The sequence below is a fragment of the Vipera ursinii genome (genome assembly GCF_947247035.1).
Source record: "Vipera ursinii genome assembly, chromosome: 5".
Lineage (NCBI taxonomy): Eukaryota > Metazoa > Chordata > Lepidosauria > Squamata > Viperidae > Vipera > Vipera ursinii.
The window spans coordinates 73,755,000-73,778,322 of record NC_139518.1 but is presented as its reverse complement, the minus strand read 5'-3'; the positions used below and the strand labels follow the sequence as shown (position 1 = coordinate 73,778,322).

General features: G+C 40.4%; 1 protein-coding gene across 1 annotated transcript; it reads left to right on the top strand.

Moving 5' to 3' along the window:
* The first annotated feature begins 11,067 nt into the window (after positions 1-11,067).
* Positions 11,068-22,558, top strand: LOC310641745 (interferon-induced protein with tetratricopeptide repeats 5-like). The gene is given in 3 exon segments (XM_083364983.1): positions 11,068-11,107; positions 20,125-20,999; positions 21,002-22,558. Coding segments are annotated over 3 exon segments (1,440 nt in total). The 5' UTR covers positions 11,068-11,102; the 3' UTR covers positions 21,562-22,558.
* The last annotated feature ends 765 nt before the right edge of the window (positions 22,559-23,323 follow it).

Here is a 23,323-nt window from a genome sequence, read left to right as displayed (position 1 = left end):
GGAATAGTAGCGCCATCTGTTGTCCGCTATGTAGTTCATAATATTCTAACGTGTCCAAAATTACCCTAATATTGTGTTTAGTTTGCCTTTTAGCAAGTAAACCATTCTGGTCTACATGTATGAAATCATTCAGGAATCTTTTAAGTCGTTCAGCTATGATTGTTGTGAATATCTTATAGTCCGAATTAAGTAGAGATATAGGTCTGTAATTTGGAATTAATGTATAATCAATATTATCTTTCGGAATGAGGACTATATTTGCCTCAGACCATGATTTAGGAATTCTTGCTTCTTCTAATACTGCATTAAACACCTCCAATAAAGGTTGTGCTAAAATATTTTGTTGTTCCTAGTAAATTTCTATCGGGAGGCCGTCAGGACCCGATGCTTTATTATTTTTTTGTTTGTTAATAGCCATTATCACCTTGGACAACCTAATTTCTGCATTCAACATATTTCTAATTTCCTCTGTAACCTTAGGTAGTTTGGCTTTTTGGAAACAATCCTCCACTTTCTCCACACTTTCCTGGCTATCATCTTTATATAATTGCTCATAAAATTCCTGGGCTATAGTTTTTTTTCTCCTCTTCTTGATATTGTATTCTCCCTTTATCATCACATAGTTTACTAATCCAACTTTTCTCCTTTTGTTTTTTCAATTTATATGCATTTTCAAAAAAGTTCTGTTTTATGCCTCTCATCTGTTGTGCTAGTTTCTCTTGATCTAGAATATTAAGTTTATGTTTAATTGAATCCATTAATTGTTTAACATTTTTTGTAGTTCCTGTTGGAGTATTGTTTCTAATCTTTTGTGTTCCCCTTCTAACCTTTTCTGTTGTTTTTTCTCCTTGTTCTTATTTATCATATATGCCATTGCTACCACTCTCATTATCGCCTTGGCTGTGTCCCAATTATTTTGTACAGAGGTGTCTTCAGCTTTGTTTTCCTTAAAGAAGAAATCTAATTCTCTCTCCATCTTTAACCTAAAGTCATCTTCTTTTAAAATTGATCTTTGTAAGGTCCATTTGGGTACTTTTTTGGGGCCTTTCCAACTAAATTTCATAGGATTGTGGTCTGCCCAAGTGTTTGTCTCAATACATACCTCTTCAACCTCGGAGTTAATTTCTTTTGACATCCACACCATATCAATTCTGGACCACGAATTATGTCGATTAGAATAGTATGTATACTGCCTTGCCTCACGATTTCTTTCCCTCCATATATCCTGGATGTTTAAATCATTAGCCAAATTGAAAAAGGATCTTGGTAATGTTCTTCTTTTCCTTTTCCTGGTCATATTACCCTTATAGTCCAAATTATTGTCTAAAATGGCATTAAAATCTCCTAGCAGACAAATCTTATCATATTCTATGCTACATATCTTATTATGTAATGTTTAAAAAAATGTTCTTGATTTCGATTCGGGGCATATATTTCTACCATCAACACCTTTTTATAATTTATTTCTACCTCGACTATCAATATTCTACCCTCTTTCTATGGGAGTGAGTTTGGATATGTTTTCCTATAAGGAATTACTTAGATTGGAAGGGAATAATTGGCAACTTAAATCATTAGAGGAGTTAAGACAAGAAAACATAAGTTACTCTTGGTTTCAATATACTCAATTGAAAGCTAGGTGGAAGTTGGATCAGAAGGTTGGCATCACAATTACAGATGAAAATTTAGTAAAACAAATTAGAGATGTAAATTGTGCACATATAAAGAGGATATATAATGTTTTAATTGAACTGGACTCGGAAACGGAACTAGTTAAAGATTGTATGATAATGTGGGCACAAAATATTCAGGAACCAATTTCGCTGGATACTTGGGAGGTAATTTGGGTTAGAAATGTTAAATTTACTCAGGCTCAAAATTTAAGAGAAAATTTTTATAAAATGTTTTATAGATGGCATCTGGATCCCAAAAAGTTGTCTAATATGTATCCTAACTTACAGTCTAAATGTTGGAGATGTGGTAGTTTAGAAGCCACCTATTTTCATATGTGGTGGACTTGCAGAAATATAAAAGCTTTTTGGGTTAAAATTTGGTGGAACATTCAAAAGATTTTTAAGAGAAAGATAAAAGTTTTCTCTGCAATTGTTTCTATTGGGTATTGTTCTAGATTGTGATGTTAAAGAAACCAATTTGATGTTGAATTTGATAACAGCAGCTCGGTTACTGGTGGGACAATATTGGAAGAAGGATAGTTTGCCTACAATAGAAGAATGGGTGTTTAAAATTTCGAATCTTGCAGAAATGTCTAAGATTTTTGCTTACTTGAAGGATCATTCACAAGAAAGATATATTTCAATTTGGAGGAGATGGATAGATTATATTCAGAATAAATATGGGACTAAAAAGTTCCATTTATCTTATGAGTAGATTTTAGAGGGATATTGTTATTAATTTTAGTGTTAGTACTTTGTATGTATTTATGTTAAAGGGGAGTTAAAGCACATTATGAATTTGGTTAATTTTATATTATGGATAGTCTTTAGCTAGAATATGATTATTATAATTATACCCTGTGTTTAGCTCTGGGAAGGGGGGGAAGGAGGGTGCTTTGGGATGGGTGGGATTTTGGGATGTATTGTAAAATTTTGTTTTTGTAAAACTCTTTAATAAAAAAAATATTCTACCCTCTTTATCATTATAAATTTGTTTGGCTGCCAATTTCTCATTCACATATAGAGCCACCCCCCTCTTTTTTTGTTGATCTAATGAGACAAATAGATTCCCTAATTTTGGTTGGACTAGCAAATATTTTTGTTGTTCCTTTATATGAACTTCCTGTATTGCAACTAAATCTAGTTTTTGACGAGTAAGCTTATTAAAAAATTTCCATCTTTTAACCCATTAATATTTAGACAAAATTCTACACTCTCCCTTTATTTTACTTATATCTAGGTTTTGTGGTTCTCGTTGTCTGGGGCACTCTCGCATCTTTATCTCTAGCTCCATCTGTCTCTGTAGTCTCTCCAGATTTATTCCCTCTGTCCTCTACTCCTAAAACTTTCCCTTCCAAAGCTATCTGTCTTGTATCTCTTTCTCTTCCCTCCCTTCCGTCTTGGTCTTCTACTTCTACTTCATCTTGGTTATTAAAGTGGAGTTTATAGAAATCTTCTGCCTTCTCTATCGAGTCCAATCTGTACCTTCTATCCTGCCATGTAACTAAAATACCTTCTGGAGTTAGCCATCTAAAATTCACATTGTGGCTAATCAATTTCGATGTTAAGAATTGATAACCATGTCTCAAGTCCCTCATCCTTCTAGGTATTTGTTTAAGAATTGTTATCTGTTGTCCCTGAAATTCAAATGTCTCCTCTCTTCATCTATGTAAAAGTTCATCCCGGATCGATTTTTTGACCAACTTTACATGTATTTCTTTCGGGAGATTATGTCTCCTCGCATAGTTAGTTTGAACCCTATATGTTTCGTCAATTTCTGCCAACATGTCCTCTTTCCCTATACCAAGCGCCTTTGCCATTAATTCTGCCATCATCTCCAGCAGATTTTCACCTCTTTTTTCTTGGACATTTTGGGAACGTAAATAGTGAGCAGCCTTCTCCACTTCCAGGAATATCACTTGTCTCTAGCTCCTTATTTGCCTGAAGTAATGTTTCACTTAAATCCTCTACTTTCTTATCCTCTTTCTCCATTCTCGCTTCCATATCCTGTAACCTTTCTTCATTTTTAATTAGTTGTTGTTGAATCCCCTCAAATTTATCATCTATTGCTTGAATTTTTCCCTTAAGTTCACCAGTATCATTTCTTATTTGGCCTATCTCTTTCTTCATCTCCTCATGATTTTTAGTCATTGCCTCATGCATATTTTGTAAGAGGACTTGTAAATCTTTAAAAGAGTTTGATCTTTCCCTTTGTAACATGTCCTAAATGGACTTCTGGCAAGAAAGGCTTGAAGACATCCCTAGCCCCTGTGGTGCCGCCCTCTTTCCTGCGCTAATCTTAGTTAGATTCAGAATACTTGTCATGTTTAGCCAAATTACTCAATCAATAACGCACTGTACAAATGTTTAGTTCCTTTAACCTTATATAAACGTTTAACTATATAACGAATAGTTATATATAACAATTACAGCCAAATAATTATTACCAAACAGATTGTATATTATATTTATCTAAATATGTTCAAAATCACGTTCCTATTTAATTTCCAGCTCCGAAATTAACTCCTTTTGTATCTTTCCCAGCCACCAAAGATATAGCACCAATAAGTGCTATATCACTTATTCATCTTAAGTCCGTTATCCACCCGTGGCATATAAAGCGAAGATTCAAAAGTTCAAAATTTTCCAAGATAGTCCAAACAACTTTCCTTCAATTAATAATCCACGCTCAATTTCTCAAAATCTCAGTCTCCGAAACTCCAAAGTTTATCTTTTTCCCGTTGCTTTTCTGTCGGTCATCTGCTTTTGCAGCTAGTTTACAGTCTATTAGCTTCCTGGCTTCCTCTTCTCGTCACTCTCGCCTATCGCCTTCTCTCACCGCTTCTCTCGCCGCTCGTTCCCTCTCCATAAGACACCCACTTCAAGCCAGCGCCTCTTTCCCAAGCGCTCCCTAATACTTCCAGATATAAATATTTGGATTTACTTTCCGTCAGCTCCGTTCCACCGTTGTACTGCTAAATCGATGCTGGCTCCGTCCCTCTGTCAGATCTTCTTGTCGGCCATTACTGGCCTCCTTCTCCCCAGTCTGCTTGCATCAGGTTTTCTCCGGATGTCCGACATGGGCCGCCGCTCGTGTAGGTTGTCCAGGACACCTGCAACTTCGGCTGTCCCTTCAGGACCTCCTAGAACTCCAAAAAGCCCCCGCAGACGCTGGGTGAGAGGTTGTATTAAACAGAGAAGTCCATTCACACAGCTGCCTGCTCTGACAGCTGGCTCTGCCCCCCCACAGCTGGCCCCTCCCGCCCCCCCAAAAGCCCAGTTCTTGTCATGCCTTGAAGACAAGTCTTTACATAATGTCACAGGGCTTTTTTTAAGTGTATCCAAGTACGTAGGCTCCAAAATATGAGAGCCAACACAAGGATTCCTAGGCAACACACACACAAGCATTAACAGGCTAATACTCACTGCTCAACTCTTTCCCACTGGTACTATTGCCTGGAGGAACGTTGTCCATAGGGTCACGATGGGTTGGACACAACTTCGCAGCTAACAACAACTATTGCTCCTCCAACTACTACTCATGAGTCCTACTGCTGGAAGACAGTATCTGTTTTAGCTGTTTTATTTCACACTAACACACACTAATACTCCTAGCTGCCTCTCTCTGCTCAGTTTTTATAGACAACAGTTCCTATGCTGACAAGGGCAAGGCCTTAAAGCAGACATGTCAAACTCGCGATGTCACATGACGTCACACAACATATCGGGACGGTTTTACCATTGCCGGCAATGGGGTAGGCGCAGCTTCCGCCTGATGCATCTGGCCCACGGGCCGGCAGTTTGACACCCTTGCCTTAAAGGGACAGGTTTGGGCCTACTCCTCACATGCCCATCACACGCTTACCTTTTGAAGATTTTTTGACCTCATGTTGAGGAAGGCCCATCTCCATCCCACGGGGTAGCCTAATGGAAAGCGAACAAGTTAAGAAACATTGATACAATGGGTGAATTTTTTTGGATATAATATAGAATTAGCAAAATGGCAAAATTGATGGGAAAGAAATTACAAACTGACAATGTCAACTTCCTACAAAGAAAATTTATATAAAATGTTCTATAGATGGTGCTTGCTACCAGTAAGACTAGCAAAAATGTTTAAAAACATGTTAGATAGATGTTGGAAATGTAAACATAAGTCAGGCACTTATTACCATGTTTGGTGGACGTGTGACAAAGTAAAGAGTTATTGGGAAAAGATACATACCTGGCTACAAGAGATGTTGGGAGAACATGTAGATTTTAAACCTGAACTTTCTTCTATTAGGTATAATGCCAGAAAAGACTAACAAACAGAGCTTATATTTGATTTTGCATGTCACAATAGCGGCAAGAATTATATTTGCACAATACTGGAAAAATGAAGCAATACCATCAGATGAAAAAATAATTTAAAAAATACTAGAATACACAGAGATGGACACAGAGACTGAAAGAAAAAGAAAAAATGGAATATTACCAAACTTGGGACTTATTTTATCGATGGCTAGAGGAAAGAATCCCCTTCATGGATTATTGCCTTGTCGTGGCGAAGGGGCTTGTGTAATTCAATGAAGCTATGAGCTATGCCGTGCAGGGCCACCCAAGACGGACAGGTCATAGCAGAGAGTTCTGACAAAACGTGATCCACTGGAGAAGGAAATGGCAACCCACTCCAGTATCTTTGCCATGAAAACCCTATGGACAGTACCAAAAGGCAAAACGATATGACGCTGGAAGATGAGCCCCTCAGGTCGGAAGGCGTCCAATATGTTACTGGGGAAGAGCAGAGGGCTAGTACTAGTAGCGCCAGAAAGAATGAAGCGACTGGGCCAAAGCCGAAAGGATGCTGTGGATGTGTCTGGTGGTGAAAGGAAAGTCCGATGCTGTAAAGATTTTTTCTCCATAGGAAACTGTAACGTAAGATCCATGAATCAAGGAAAGCTGGACGTTGTCAAACAAGAAATGACAAGACTGAACATCAACATCTTAGGTATCAGTGAACTAAAATGGACAGGAATGGATGAATTTAATTCAGATGGCCATCAGGTATACTACTGCGGGCAAGAATCCCTCAGGAGAAATGGAGTAGCCTTCATAGTAAATAAAAGAGTAGGAAAAGCAATACTGGGATACAATCCTCAAAATGACAGAATGATCTCAGTTCGAATCCAAGGCAAACCATTCAATATTACAGTAGTCCAAGTCTATGCCCCAACCACCAGTGCTGAAGAGGATGAAATTGACCGGTTCTATGAAGCCCTACAGCACCTTATAGAACTAATACCAAAAAATGATGTCCTTATCATCATGGGGGATTGGAATGCTAAAGTAGGAAGCCAAAAGCGGAATAACAGGCAAGTTTGGCCTTGGAGTACAAAATGAAGCAGGGCACAGGTTGATAGAATTTTGTCAAGAGAATATGATGGTCATAGCAAACACTCTTTTCCAACAACCCAAGAGATGGCTCTACACATGGACATCACCAGATGGTCAACACAGAAATCAGATTGACTATGTGCTCTGCAGCCAAAGATGGAGAACCTCTATACCAGGGGTCAGCAACCTGAAACAGTGAAAGAGCCACTCGGAACCGGTTCCCTCACAAAAGGAAAAACTGGGAGCCGCAAACAATGTGTGCGCATGTGCGTACATGCGCACATGCGCAGAACAGGGTTTGACTGAAGAGTGGAGCCAAGGCGAGATATGCACCTACCCTGCATATTTGAATTGATTGGTTGAACTTTTTTAGTCCCACTTTTTTTTTTGGACTGCACATGGCAGAGGACTAGGAGCCGCAGGAGACGGCTGAAAGAGCCGCATGTGGCTCCGAAGCCGCAGGTTGCAGACCTGTGCTCTATACAGTCAGTAAAAACAAGACCAGGAGCTGACTGTGGCTCAGACCATGAGCTTCTCATTGCAAAGTTTAGGCTTAAACTGAAGAAAGTAGGGAAAGCACTAGGCCAGTCAGGTATGAATTAAATATACAGTAGAGGTGACAAATAGATTTAAGGAATTAGATTTGATAGACAGAGTGCCTGAAGAACTATGGACAGAGGTTCGCAACATTGTACAACAGGTAGCAACCAAAATCATCCCAAAGAAAAAAATGCAAGAAAGCAAAATGGCTGTCTGAAGAAGCTTTGCAAATAGCTGAGGAAAGGAGGAAAGCAAAAGGCAAGGGAGAAAAAGAAAGATACGCCCAATTGAATGCAGAATTCCAGAGAATAGCTAGAAGAGATAAGAATGCCTTCTTAAATGAACAGTGCAAAGAAATAGAAGAAAACAATAGAATAGGGAGGACCAGAGATCTTTTCAAGAAAATTGGAGAGATGAAGGGAATGTTTCATGCAAAAATGGGCATGATAAAGGACCAAAATGGCAGGGACCTAACAGAGGCAGAAGAGATTAAGAAGAGGTGGCAAAATTACACAGAAGAACTATACAAGAATGAGCTTAACGTCCCTGATAATCACAATGAGGTGGTCACTGACCTCGAGCCAGACATCCTAGAATGTGAAGTAAAGTGGGCCTTAGAAAAGCTGAGCAACAACAAAGCTAGTGGAGGTGACAGTATTCCAGCTGAGCTATTCAAAATCTTAAAAGACGATGCAGTAAAAGTGCTACACTCAATTTGCCAGCAAATTTGGAAAACTCAACAGTGGCCACAGGATTGGAAAAGATCAGTTTACATTCCAAAGAAAGGCAGTGCCAAAGAATGTTCAAACTATCGCACCATTGCACTCATTTCTCATGCTAGTAGTTATGCTTAAAATCCTACAAGCTAGACTCCAGCAGTATGTGGATCGAGAACTACCAGAAGTACAGCTAGGATTTCGAAGAGGCAGAGGAACTAGAGATCAAATTGCCAACATACGCTGGATCATGGAGAAAGCTAGAGAGTTCCAGAAAAACATCTACTTCTGCTTCATTGACTATGCTAAAGCCTTTGATTGTGTGGATCATAACAAACTGTGGCAAGTCCTTAAAGAGATGGGCATACCAGACCATCTTATTTGTCTCCTGAGAAATCTATATGTGGGCCAAGAAGCAACAGTGAGAACTGGACATGGAAGCACTGATTGGTTTAAAATTGGGAAAGGAGTCCGGCAAGGCTGTATACTGTTACCCTGCCTATTTAACTTATATGCAGAGCACATCATGAGAAAGGCAGGGCTAGATGAATCAAAAGTTGGAATTAAGATTGCCAGAAGAAATATCAACAACCTACGATATGCAGATGATACCACTCTAATGGCAGAAAGTGAAGAAGAACTAAAGAGCCTCTTGTTGCGGGTGAAGAAAGGGAGTGCAAAAGTTGGGTTGAAACTAAACATTAGGAAAACTAAGATCATGGCATCCAGCCCTCTCAATTCCTGGCAAATAGATGGGGAAGAAATGGAGGTAGTGACAGATTTTATTTTCCTGGGCTCCAAGATCACTGCAGATGGAGACTGTAGCCAAGAAATTAAAAGACGCTTGCTCCTCGGGAGGAAAGCCATGACAAATCTAGACAGCACACTAAAAAGCAGAGACATCACCCTGTCAACAAAAGTGCGTATAGTCAAGGCTATGGTCTTTCCAGTTGCAATGTATGGCAGTGAAAGTTGGACCATAAGAAAGGCCAAGAATTGAGTCCTTTGAGCTATGGTGTTGGAGAAGACTCCTACGAGTCCCTTGGACTGCAAGGCGATCAAACCAGTCAGTCCTAGAGGAGATCAACCCTGACTGCTCTTTAGAAGACCAGATCCTGAAGTTGAAACTCAAATACTTTGGCCACCTAATGAGAAGGAAGGACTCACTGGAGAAGAGCCTAATGCTGGGAAAGATTGAGGGCAAGAGAAGAAGGGGACGACAGAGAATGAGGTGGCTGGATGGAGTCACTGAAGCAGCAGGTGGGAGCTTAAATGGACTCCAGAAGATGGTAGACGACAGGAAGGCCTGGAGGAACATTGTCCATAGGATCGCGATGGGTCAGACACGACTTCGCAGCTAACAAGAAGAGGAAACAATAAAGGATTAGGAATTAAATATGTATTAGCGAATGTAAACTCAGACAGCATGTTTGTTGAGAAATTATTACTGAATGTACGGAGGGGAAAACCGAATAAAAACTCTTACAAAAAAAAAAAAAGAAAGTGAGGAGGAAGATGGAGGATTTGTTGAGGAAATCAGGCCTAAAGTCTGTAGGGATCCTAGTGAGGATGGCAAAAGGGTATGCGGGGATTCAGTGGGGAATGGAAAAGCTTGTGAGGACTGGTGGGTGAGGGAAAGGCCTGCAGGCCAAGGGAAGAGAAGTGGAGCACAGGTGTCTTGGAGGGGGGGGGCGGAGGCCTTGGTAATCCTTAGACAGGGGGGCCTTGGGCCTGTGCTAGGCCTTCAAGGGTCTTCCCCACCCTTAAGGCACCCTGTATTTTGCTTAATGAACCATGCATTCACTTAACAGTCACATTAGGGAGAACTGGATGGAGGTCATTAAGTGAAGCCGTCTCGCTTAATGGCAATCATGACTTGTGACCATAATGGACAGGCTCCATTACGAACATATCTGGAGGACTGACTACCTACAATGATTCCACTTTCAGGACCATAGGGGTCTTCAAACTCGGCCCTTTTATGACTCATGGACTTCAACTCCCAGAATTCTTCAGCCAAGCACATTGTCTGAGGAATTCTGGGAGTTGAAGTCCATGAGTCATAAAAGGGCCGAGTTTGAAGACCCTATGGTCCTAAATGTTTCGTGTGACAAATTGGCTATTTCATACCAGGGAAAAACAAATCCAGCATTTGGCTTTGCCAGTTCAAGATCTGGTCAACAAATGGAATAAAAGGAGCCCCATGTTGAAGACCCCTTGGATCTTTTATGACTGGTGGACTTCAACTCCCAGAATTCCTGAGCCAGCCACTAATCCATAAACTGGTTACAAGCCACAAAACACGGCTCCTACATATTTTGACTTGGGCATAGTGTGTAATTCATTCATTGTTTTCATTAGGAAAACAATACAAAGCCAATGCAAATGAAACTTTCAACAGTTCGTGTTTAAACACAACATACATGGAAAAAGTAGGTCATATTGCTTTCAAGAACAAGAGAATCCACTCACCATGCTGTTAGGACTGCTGTTTAACAAATACAGATTTTTTTTTAACAGAAAAGAATCTTCTATAATGCTGAATCTTCTCTAATTACTTTACTGAAACAGCACAGCGAGATTAGAAGAAATAAAAACTGATCTTACATCTGCGTGGACTAATGCAGCAACTTTCAGTTTCCTTTACTAGGAACACGAAAACGAAACTAATCCTTTCCCTTTGTGACAAGTTAAAAGCGGGTAGCAGCGAAGGAAGGCGGCATTTCAGAGCACGTAATCGGGAAGGAAGGTCCATTATTTTTCAGAGAAGCAAGCTTTCTACATCTAATCGGGCAATATGAGGTAAGTTAACAAAAAATAACAGGGCATTATATCCTTCTCAATTATTTTACTTATAAAGCATTTAGCATTAAAATGGTATTTTTCATCACGCAACGTTTCAGCTTCTGTTTAGACGCAGGGGTAGGCAACCTTGGCTCTTTTATGACTCCTGGACTTCAATTCCCAGAATTCCTGAGCCAAGGTTGCCTACCCCTGGTTTAGACTTTTTTGAATGAAATACACAGTCTGTTCTATACATCTATAATGCTGTAGAAAACTTGAAACAGTTATCCAGAGTATAAATCAGCTGCAATGAATCCAATGAAATATGTATCCTTAAGTCTCGGGGCCAAATATAAATGACAGCTTCTGTGAGCACAGGGAGGAACATCTGAACAGTTATTAGGAAAACGGGTTGTTGTTGTTGTTTTACAAGATCTCGAAACAGATTAAATGGAAAAGATAATACTCTTCAGGTAGTCCTCAACTTATAATTCATTTAACAATGGCTCAAAATTATAACAGCCTTGGAAAAAAGTAATAACCTTTACTCCCATTTATAACTGTCAGAAATGTCACATCACTCCACTCCCCCGAAGATCTGATTGCAGTTTGGGAGTTTGGCAACCAGCTCACATTTACTACCGGTTGCAATATTCTACAGTCACATGGTCACAATTCACAACATTTTTTTACCAGCAATAATGCCCATCGAGTGTCACTGCACGTTTTTTTATGTTCGTCAGAAAAGTTCATTTCTAACTGTACATTTCCCCTGCTCTCTGCACCTGTTGTGATAACTTATCTGGTAACCATAGTGAATCCCATATGACTAGCTATGTTATGGTTTAAGTCTGTTTAGTGCGCATGTCTAGAAGAAGTTCCCAGAGTTATTATCTGTATTGTTTTTCTTCACTTTGCTGTTACTGTCTGTTACGTTAGGATGAAGCTAGCTAGCTCTGTATAATATATATTTAGTTTTTATATTTTTGTAAGTAAAAGGTATTTAGTAAGATTATGCGTCGTGTTTTTCTTGCCTTCCTGCAAGTGTATCATGCATTCTCTGAAGCACGGTCCGTCGCCCTCTACAAAGGTGTTTTTTTACCTTGACATTTTGGTAGCAGAGGATGGTTTGATTTATGTTTTTGGAGAAGCATGTTTCTGCGGCTGTTATCAGTTAGTTAGTGCTAGTGAGGCAGCGGTGATTAACTGCTGAAACATGTCAGGAAGGAAGCCACGGCTGGAAAGGAGTCTTTCTGTGGGGCAGATCCCTTCGACCTTAAGAACTCCGATAGCTTCGGCCACACGCCTTGGAGAAGACGCGCCTGCTCCTGTCCACGATGCAAGGTCAGTCACTCCTTTTTCTACTTTTCCAAGCTCCCTGGCAGCTGCTTTTGAAAATGTTCACACTCCAGGGGCTCAAGATGAATTTCAAAGGCTTGGAGTGAAACTTAAAGTTCAGCCGAAGAAAATTCCTTCTGCTCCTTCAAGCCCCAAGCAAACTATGCGAGATAGGGCTATGCAAGGCTACTGTGAACAAATTGGGGTTTTTGAAAGGCATTTGCAGCAGGCAAAGAAATATGTGTCAATGGTTCAGCAATATGAGAGGAATTATGAGCATGAACCGGCCATATTGCCACACCCACAAGGAGAAGCCATATTGCCTCCTTCTTCCCCAAAGCTAAAGTCACGCCCATCATTGAGTGTCATGCAAGACGAATGGGAACCGGAGGCTCCTATGTCACATGATTATGGGCTGTCTCAAAGGACATACAGAGCCACAGTGATGCCTGAAGCAAATGTTATAGCACCATCTACTGGTGAAGCTGCATTAAGACATGAATTGGAGCTCTCACTCTCGCAATTGTCTATGGAGGAGTCTTTGCTCAGAGATACAAGATTTCTGCCATCATCTGAGGCTCCAGTCCCTGATGGTGCTAGGATTCCTGTTACTATTGCTTCTCCTGTTAATATTGCTTCTATGCAAGCCCCTCTACCTGGCAGAGCACAGCCATATGTAGCCCACATGCAATTGCCACCGGGTTCTTATATGCGAAGGCCAGAGTCATCTGCAGGTTATGCTACTGCACCAGCCCCAGCACCAGCGCCTCCTGCTGGCCAGGGTGGAATAGCAGCTCAAAGACAGTCACAGCCAGCACCAAGACTACCGGCAGCTTCAATGCAACTGCCGCATGTCCAGGCACAGACGCCACTGGTGCCCCCTGCAGGTTATGGTCGGATTGCACAACCTGCACAGCCAGTACCTCAATTGTATTTTCCTCGTCAAACACCTTCCATTGTACCACTGGCTGGTGATTCAAAATTAAAGAAGTCAGGACAGAATTACAGGGCATGGGTCAGTGAGGTTGGACTTTTGTTACGCAGAGAAGGTACTCACATGATGGTGTTTAATCCTCCTGCCCAGCCATGGACTCCTGACATATGGGACTTGGATAATAGAGCATGCACAACATTATTGATGTCAATGGACACTGAATTGCAGCTCACGTTTTCACAAGACGCAACTGCCCAACAAATTTGGACTCAGTTAGAGGCATGTTATCGGCCTACATCAATTGAGTCTACATGTTTGCTTTTGTCTGAGTTCCATGGTTCCAGATTAAAACCTGGTGAACATATTGGAGCACATTTGACTAAAATGAAAGGTATTAGAAAAGAACTGGGTGAAAAAGGCTATCCTATTGATGATTTTCAAATGATCAGCATTATCATCAATTCTTTGAATCATGAGTGGAAAGATGCTATTTCCAAGATCAATCAAGTGCCTATTGCTCAACGCACAGTGGATCATGTATGCAGGATCCTAGCCGAAGAAGAGGCAGTTATGCAAGCTGCGCCACATTTAAGGGAACCACCTGCATCAAGAGCTTCAGCGAGGCGTGCCTTCCGTGGAAGGACCTACGTTCCAAGGATGCCAAGATGCTACATCTGCAATCGTGTGGGACATGCCACCCGGGATTGTCCCCAACGAGTTCCAGCGCCCGTCACATACCAGCCCAGAGGAACAGATTCCAGAGGAGGCAGAGGTAGAGGCGGACGACAAAGTCGTGGTCGTGCTTCCAGGCGTGATCCACAAGCTCCACTTGTCACATTGGTTGTGACCAACAATCCACAGCCTCAACCAGAGTACGACAGACGACTTCTTTGGACTTTGGACAGTGGAGCAGCATTACATGTAACCTACAGAAAAGAGCTTTACACTGAGATGCACGAGCCTGAACCTGAACTTCGTGAACTTTACTCTTTTTCCAATCATCCTGTTCAGGTCATGGGAAAAGGAACTGTCTACATTGAAGAGCTTGATGCTCTCATTCCAAATGTTTACTATGTTCCATCTGCCAGTAGTAATTTGCTTAGTCAGAGTCATTTGTCTAGGTTTTCTCATTTTCAGGTCCACCATCTTGAAAAAGCAAGTTATATAGTCAAAGACGGAGATATTGTTGCTGAAACCATGTTGATTGGTGGTGTTTATTATTTAAAACCAAAGCCTAAGCAGCAAGAGCAGGCAAGTATACACGTTCCAAAGAGCACAGGCCCAGAGAGAGACGTCCCAGAGAGAGATCCTGTTGCTACTCCAAAGGTTCCTAATAATGATAAAAATACAAAAAAGACACAGGTTGCTCACAGCAAGCCTGGGGTTCCTAATAAAAATGCTAAAGTTGAGAATTCACTAACAGGTAAACCTTTGCATTCCAGGTGTATCCATAAGTGGCACAGAAGATTGGGTCATGCCAGTTTCCGTGTTCTGAAGAAGATGCCAGAGTTCGCAAGAGGTTTGGATCTAAAGGGGTGTAAGGTGTTCTTGGACTGTGCTGTCTGCAAGAAAGCCAAATCCAAGGCAGCAGCAATTCCAAAACGCGCTACACGCCTGTCAACACGCATTTTTGATTTGGTACACACTGACATAGTTGGTCCTTTTGCACCAACACTTGGTGGTAAAAGATATTTCTTGACAATCGTTGACAATTATTCTAGATATGGATATGTATATCCTATGAAAGAAAAATCTGAGACCTTTCAGATCTTTAAAGACTTTGCTAGTCTTGTCTATACCCAATTCGAGGTCAACATTGCCAGAATCCAGAGTGATCGTGGTGCTGAATTCATGTCTCAGCGTTTCCAGGACTGGATGCGTGAGAATGGGATAGTACATCAGACATCTGCTCCTTATACTCCAGCTGAAAATGGGGTGGCAGAACGCAGAAATGGGGTTTTGCAAACCATGATGCGTTGCCTCCTTGAAGATGCTAACCTCAGTCTTCCATACTGGGGTGAAGCCATCAAATATGCTAACCATATCATCAACCGTATTTGGAGTAGTGCGATAAATCAGACCCCTTATTTCATGTTGTATGGACACAAGCCTGATCTCTCACATCTCCATATTTTTGGTTCCTATGCTATGGTGAATATTCCTTTAGCCCAAAGAAAGAAAGGGGGTCCTGCAGCAAAAAGGATGAGATTTATGGGCATTGATGATAATTCAAAATGGAGCAAATACATTGACTCTCATCATGTTATTGTGGTTTCACAATCTGCTACTTTTGAGGAAGATGCGGACTGGTCCAGGATTCATTCTAACGATCCTGGAGTTTATTTTCCTAGAGATGATGTTGCTGATGCCACGCAACCTGATGATCAAGAATCACAGGAGAATGTTCCTTCCACGAGTTCTTCTCAACCTACTGTTCCGTCTTCGCAAGCCGCCGATGTTGCTGCTGGCGACGATGATGAAGACGAGGACGACACAGAAGAAGAATGGACGGTTGGCCCGAGACGTTCCAAGAGGTCCACAAAGGGAATCCCTCCAAAACGGTATTCGTGGCAAGTAACAAAAACACCTGTACCTTTGATTTGTAATGTTACACTTCCACCTGAGAAGTTCACACAGATCAAACATCTTCCTGAATCAGAACAAGATAAATGGTTTGAGGCAATGCAGGCTGAAATGGACAGTCTAAAGAAACTTCAAGTGTTTACGCCTGCGAGCCCTCCAGCAAACAAGAAAGTTATTGGTACTCGATGGGTCTACAGGATCAAAAAGAAGCCGAATGGTGAGTCGTTGTACAAGGCCAGACTTGTAGCCCAGGGTTTCGCTCAACGTTATCCTGAGGACTATACAAATACATACTCACCCACAGTGCGGACAGAAAGTGTGAAAATTGCTTTAGCCACTGCAACTATCCTTGGCCTGGAAGTTTTTCAGTTCGATGTTGAAACGGCTTATCTTCACGCTGATCTTGATGAAGACATCTACGTCAAAGGTCCTCCAGGTTTCAGACAGCAAGAAGGGGATACCTGGTTTCTACACAAAAGTCTTTATGGTCTGAAACAGTCTGGTTTAATGTGGTACTTATGTCTTTCTGACAAACTAAATTCAATGGGCTTTATTAAGTCCGAAACAGATGAATGCGTGTTTACTAAAAGATCCGGTAATAGGTATGAGATAATTCTTGTTTATGTTGATGACATTGTTTATATCGGTCCAAATAAGCAGATGAGTGAGGTTTTTGCTAAAGCTTTACAAAAGTTTTTCACGTTGAAGTGTTTAGGATGTATTAACACTTATTTAGGTGTTCAAATTGCCAAAACTCAGAAGGGATTTAGTCTCACACAAGGAGAGAAGATTGAACAACTGTTACATCACTGTAACATGGAGGACGCTAAGCCTGTGAGTATACCCATGCAAACTGACTTTCACATTTTGGCACATGAACCAAGTCCTGAGTTCGAAGATCAAACACTATATCGCTCAGTCATTGGGTCGCTGCTGTATATTAGTAGTTGGACTAGACCCGACATTGCACTTAGTGTTAATCTTTTATCACGACACGTAGGCAAGGCAAAACAGTTTCATTGGACATGTGTTAAAAAGTTATTGAGGTATCTAAAACACACCAAAGACATGAAGTTGTTGTTGGAACCCACACATACTGACTATGCAGAGTTATGTTGTTTTGCAGATTCAGATTGGGCGAGTGATAAGAAGTCACGGAAAAGTACTTCAGGTTACATGATGTTTTTAAATGGATGTCCTGTTTACTGGCATGTGCGTAAACAGAATCTTGTTTCTTGTTCCTCTACAGAAGCTGAGTATGCTTGTGTGTCTGATGCATGCAATTCTTTAACCTGGTTTGATGCTTTAGTCACAGATATCTGGACACATCCGATTCGACCGATCACAGTAATGGAGGATAATGAATCTGTGGTTTATATTTCTAAAACACGTTTTACAGGTTCAAGGTCCAGACACATTGACATCCGATATCAAAACATAAGGCAACTGGTTAAACAAGGTTTTGTGACGTTACAGTATGTGCCTACACGTGATCAAATTGCTGACATGCTGAACAAACCACTTCCTACAGCCCAGCATGAGTATCTGCGTGAGAAGATGTGCCTTACCTGAGTCTTCACTTTGCTGACGAAAGAAGGGGAATGTCACTGCACGTTTTTTTATGTTCGTCAGAAAAGTTCATTTCTAACTGTACATTTCCCCTGCTCTCTGCACCTGTTGTGATAACTTATCTGGTAACCATAGTGAATCCCATATGACTAGCTATGTTATGGTTTAAGTCTGTTTAGTGCGCATGTCTAGAAGAAGTTCCCAGAGTTATTATCTGTATTGTTTTTCTTCACTTTGCTGTTACTGTCTGTTACGTTAGGATGAAGCTAGCTAGCTCTGTATAATATATATTTAGTTTTTATATTTTTGTAAGTAAAAGGTATTTAGTAAGATTATGCGTCGTGTTTTTCTTGCCTTCCTGCAAGTGTATCATGCATTCTCTGAAGCACGGTCCGTCGCCCTCTACAAAGGTGTTTTTTTACCTTGACATCGAGGAACCCAAAATTGCTTAACAACTTTTATTTATGCATGCAATCTCATTGTGTCCCTCCAAGTGATGGGGTGAGAAAGCTGGTCAGATTTTGCATAACTTGAAGCTGCTCCTAGAGAAAATCAAAAATGAGGCAATAACTAAGTCTAAATCCTTCATGGTTTGGGGACGATATGGAAGTGACCTCATGGGGAATATGGTATGAGAAAAGGGCTTGCCAGGGCATGCTTGTATCCTGAAAATTGCCAATGAAGCATGCCAGATTGGAGGGACTAACTAGCTAATACCTTTATTGCAGACAAGACCCACCTTAAAAAGGACACATTTACATGCTCCTCAGCAAGGGAGGTGGTACAGTAATAAAACTAGTTTCTGTTTCTGCAAATAACACTGCAGGTTTACATGTAGGGGGAAAAGAAAAAAAAATGCTTTTAGCTTACCTTATAGGCAGCCATCTCTGATCCTGCTGGTTCAATTTAATCCTTCTATTGACTTTTCACCTACCATAAAATGAACTTATTCAATTTGAGGCTTCCTCCAGGCCACCTTAAAGCTTTAAGTGCCCTGAAAACATTAGCACTAATTTTACTATGCTATTTTAGTGAAAGAATAAATGATTAAATATAGGATAGTACTCACATGAAATGCCTCTACTGTTAATTAAATCTCCTATTGGCTTCATCCTCATTCCTTAAGAATTGAAAAGTAGCCTGTACTTAAATACAGTTTAAGTTAAGAGATTTATTTTGCCAAAAGCATTTTTGAGCCAGTGGTGATAGAGGGTTTAAAATAGTGATCTAAGATAAGTAGATCCTTGATGGCTTTATACATTTGGAAACAGTATTGGTTTTTAACTTGTTTTATTGGATTGTTGTGAGCCAGGCATTAGGTGAGATGGGTGGCCATAAGATTAAATAACTAAACAAATAAATAAAATAAGATCACTTTAAGTCCTCCTTCAGCTAGGGCCAGTCATTCCCTCTAAGCCCATCCAACCTGACCAAATGGTTATTGTAAAAATAACCATGTAAGCCTGGCTGAGCTGCTGGAGAAAAGTGGGAGATCGATGAATCTAGAGTCCTTTCAAGTCAGCCTTGTATGTTGAACTTCATCTCCCAGAATTACCAGTCAGCACAGAAAATTGAAAACCAACCTATCGGAGGACATCAGTTTGGGAAAGGCTAGAATAATAGTGTTTTAAAACATTTTGCTCTCAGGATTCCTAAAAGTTAACATTGACACATTTGTAGAATATTTACCAAATTATGTAAAACTAATATTCAAGCTTTAGATATTAACATAAATAAAATATTTTCATGCAAAAACTATAATTAGCCTCACGCTGTAAACCATATAGGATTCAGAACCTATATGAGCTAATTCTCTTCTATTCTAAAGCTACATTGACAGAATCTTGTAATCTGGAAGTACAATCCTCCTCTCCCCCCCCATTCCTTCACTCTTCTACAGTGTGAAAAACTAGGGAGAGTCTCTTTAAAGACTCTTGTCCAGCCCTCCATTCATTTGTGGGTCATGCTGTCTCTTATCTGACTGTTTCCTTAGCAGAATCTCTGCCTAATCTCCCAAGGTCTTTCCTACATACTATCTTTATCTTTTAAAAATGAGAAGAATGATACTGCTTTACATTTTTGTAAATATTTGATAAATATTTTTGATTTCGTGTTCTCTTAAGAAGGTCTTGAGGGACCTCAAGAGGTTCTGAGACCATATTTTAATAAACCTTGGTCTAGTTCAGGAGTAGGCAACCTTGGCTCTTTTATGACTTGTGGACTTCAACTCCCAGAATTCCTGAGCCAGCCATGCCAGTTCAGGAATTCTGGGAGTTGAAGTCCACGAGTCATAAAAGAGCCAAGGTTGCCTACTCCTGGTCTAGTTCATTCCTATTTTGCAATGAATTCCTGAACACTGATCACACCATAGTCATAGAGGTTTTAATACATTTTGGAGAGGCATAAAGCTTAATATACAGTTAGTCCTGAGGTTACGATGGGAAAATATAACAAAGGAATGTAATCTAGATGCATAGCAGAATTATCACTAATTGATTTCTATACATTAAATAAAAAGTAGTAAAAAGTAGTATGAAAATGCACTCTTCAGTTGAATTTCTTTGTCTGCAAATTGTAAATGTCTCTCATTCTCTTTCCATTTGTCCTGCAGTCTCCTCTCCCAGGAAGGCTTAAAAGAGATTCTCCAACAGTTTGAATGCCATTTTACATGGATGTTGCAGAAAGAGCATATTCATCCTGATGAATTGGAGGAAAGAATTGCTGAGCAGATCCAGTTCTTAAGAAATAAATCCAAAGTTCTAAACTACAACCTTCTTGCCTACGTGAAATTCCTGAATGACAAGAAGGAAGAAGCATTGGAAAACTTACAGAAAGCTGAAGAAACTGTGCCCATAGAGTACCCTGGGGATGTTGAAAAGAGAAGCCTGGTTACATGGGGCAACTCTGCCTGGGTGCACTACCACATGGGCAATCTTACCGAATCCCAAGCCTACGTGAAGAAGGTAGAAAGCGTCTGCAAGCAACTTGGAAGTGCGTCTCCTTATAAGATGGAGCTCCCACAGATCTACTGTGAAAAAGGTTGGGCACTTCTAAAATTTGGAAGCAAGTATTATGAAAAGGCCAAGGAGAGCTTTGAAAAAGCACTGGAAAAAGAACCAGAAAATCCAGAATTTAACTCAGGCTATGCAATCACAGTATACCGCATAGAAGATCATTTTGCCAAAAAGCCATCACAGGCATCACTGGAACCTTTGAGGCATGCAGTAAAACTGAATCCTGATGATGTATTTGTTGTTCCTCTACTTGCATTGAAGCTTCAAGAAATAAAAGAAACGAAAGAAGGAGAAAAGTACATTAAAGAAGCCCTTCAAAAACATCCTGACATTCCTCATGTATTAAGGTATGCTGCCAAATTTTATAGGAAGAAAGGAGATGTAGATGGATCATTGCAACATTTGGAGAAAGCACTCAGCTTAACCCCAAATGCTGGGTTTTTATACCATCAGATTGGCCTTTGCTATAAAAAAAATATTTTGGGATGAAAACTGAAAGTCGATATGGCAAGTGCCAAGACAAGGATAAAATGGAGAAATCGCTCAGATCTTGCATTGATTATTTCCAAAAAGCGGTGGAGCGTAAACCCAAGTTTTTCTATGCTAATATTGACCTTGCGGAGGTGTATGCAGAACAAGGACAGCTACGTAAAGCAGATGAAATATACCAGAAACTCTTTACCATCAGCAATGTAGATTCCTTAGAGATGCAACAGCTCCATTTTAATTATGGGCGTTTTCAATGGTTTCACAGACACTCAAAATCAGAAGCTTTCAAACACTACCTTGCAACGCTGAAGATTGAAAATGATTCTTTTGAGAGAGATAAATGCAAATGTATACTGGAGAAATTAGTGGAAAATAAAATCAGGAGAGGTGAAACCGGTGCTGAGAATTTCGCCATCCTTGGAATTATTCATCAGCTCAATGGAGAAAAGCAACAAGCATTGGAAGCCTATGAAAAAGCTTTGAATATTGATCCTGGAAATGAAGAATATTTCAGTGCAATTTTGAAGTTGAAGCTTTCTTTGTAAAACAACATATACAGAGATGGGCATTTTCTCCATGGATACTAGTTTTAAAAATATATGAACAGATGCTCCCAGTCTGCTTATTCCAGTCGTTCCCAATCTTCTCTATACCCTGCACCCCTAGAACGCTTCTGATATATTCTCACACCCCTTACAAAAGTTCAAAATGAATTATGCATATACACTATAATTCTGAAACTTCTAAACCTAAATTTTTGCACCCCCTGGAATATTGTCTCGCACCCCCAGGGGGTGTGAGCACCCCCCATTGGCAACCCCTGGCTTATTCCATTTGAATATTTCATTTTACAGAATACAGAATAACAGAGTTTGGAAGGGACCTTGGAGATTTTCTAGTCCTGCAAAAGACCCTACACCATTCTGGACAAATGGCTGCCCAATCTCTTCTTAAAAACCTCCAGTGTTGGAGCAACCACAACTTCTGAAAGCAAACCTTTCCATTAATTATTCTCACTGTCAGGAAATTTCTCTTTAATTCTAGGTAGGATCTCTCTTTGATAAGTTTCCATCTGTTACTTCTTGTCTTGCCCTCAGGTGCTTTGGGGAATAGGTTATCTTCCTCTTCTTTGTAACAGCCTCTCAAATATTGGAGGACTCCTATCATATCACCCCGCATCCTTCTCTTCGTTAGTCTAGACACACTCGGTTCCTGAAAATGTTCATTGTAGTGTATGCAGGTTTTGCATACACGTGAGGGTCAGTGAATTAAGGAGGTGGGGAGCTGGACAGCTCCGAGCAGGAACAGCGTTCTGCGGGAAGCCAGAACAAGGGGACAGCGTTCAGCGGGAGAGCAGGATTTAAAGGGATTGGCTGACCAGCCAGCAGGATGATTGGATTTAACCCATTGGCCAGGCAGTTACCTGACCAGGTATAAGTGAGGGCTCAAATCCTTTGTTCCCCAGTTCGGCCATGTTCCTCAATAAACAACTTGTGTTCCCCAGTTCGGCCATGTTCCTCAATAAACAACTTAGCTCCTGAACCTGTGTCGCCTCTGATTCTGGTACCAACACAACATTCATCAAACGTTTCAGCCTTCAGCCCCTTTAACGTCTTTATTTTTCTTCTCTGCACTCTTTCCAGAATAATTACTTGATTGATAGATGATGAAGGGGAAGAGAAAGAGAGAGAGAGAGAAAAAGGAAAGAAAGAAAGGGAGGGAGTTATGGTTCTATATTCTTCTTTGTATTTTGATTGTTTACACTTTATTCTTTTATTGTATTTTACAATCAAATAAATAACGTGTGTTTTAATGGCAAACACTTGAATGTTGACCTGTTTCAACAATGTTTCATCCAGCATCTTCTCAGTTGACCTTTTGTTGGGTGGTCTGCTTTTACCAGAACTCTCTCCATGTACTTTTCCAAGTTTCCATATTGGTTCAGTTCCTTATTTGTAACAGCAGGATCATTGAAGAAACATGAAAACAAGAAATATTTACTAGGGATTATAGTGGATACAGTAATGATGTAAAGTGAATAATGTCACCTAAAAACATGGACAGAGCTAATTTTCTCCCATTTGGGGAGCTGGGAATGAAATGTTTTTTTCTTTTCAGTTATGTAAGATATATTTGAGAAGATACACTGGATTCCTCCCTCTTTTTTAACCACTACACTGGAAGTTTTGAGGGGATTCTGAGGGCCACGTGTATCTGATCCAGGAACTTTTCCTGCACTTGTCCTATTGCGTACATGCATCTGTTCTGAGAAAATACGTTTGAAACTATAACTTTAAATGTTTTAAA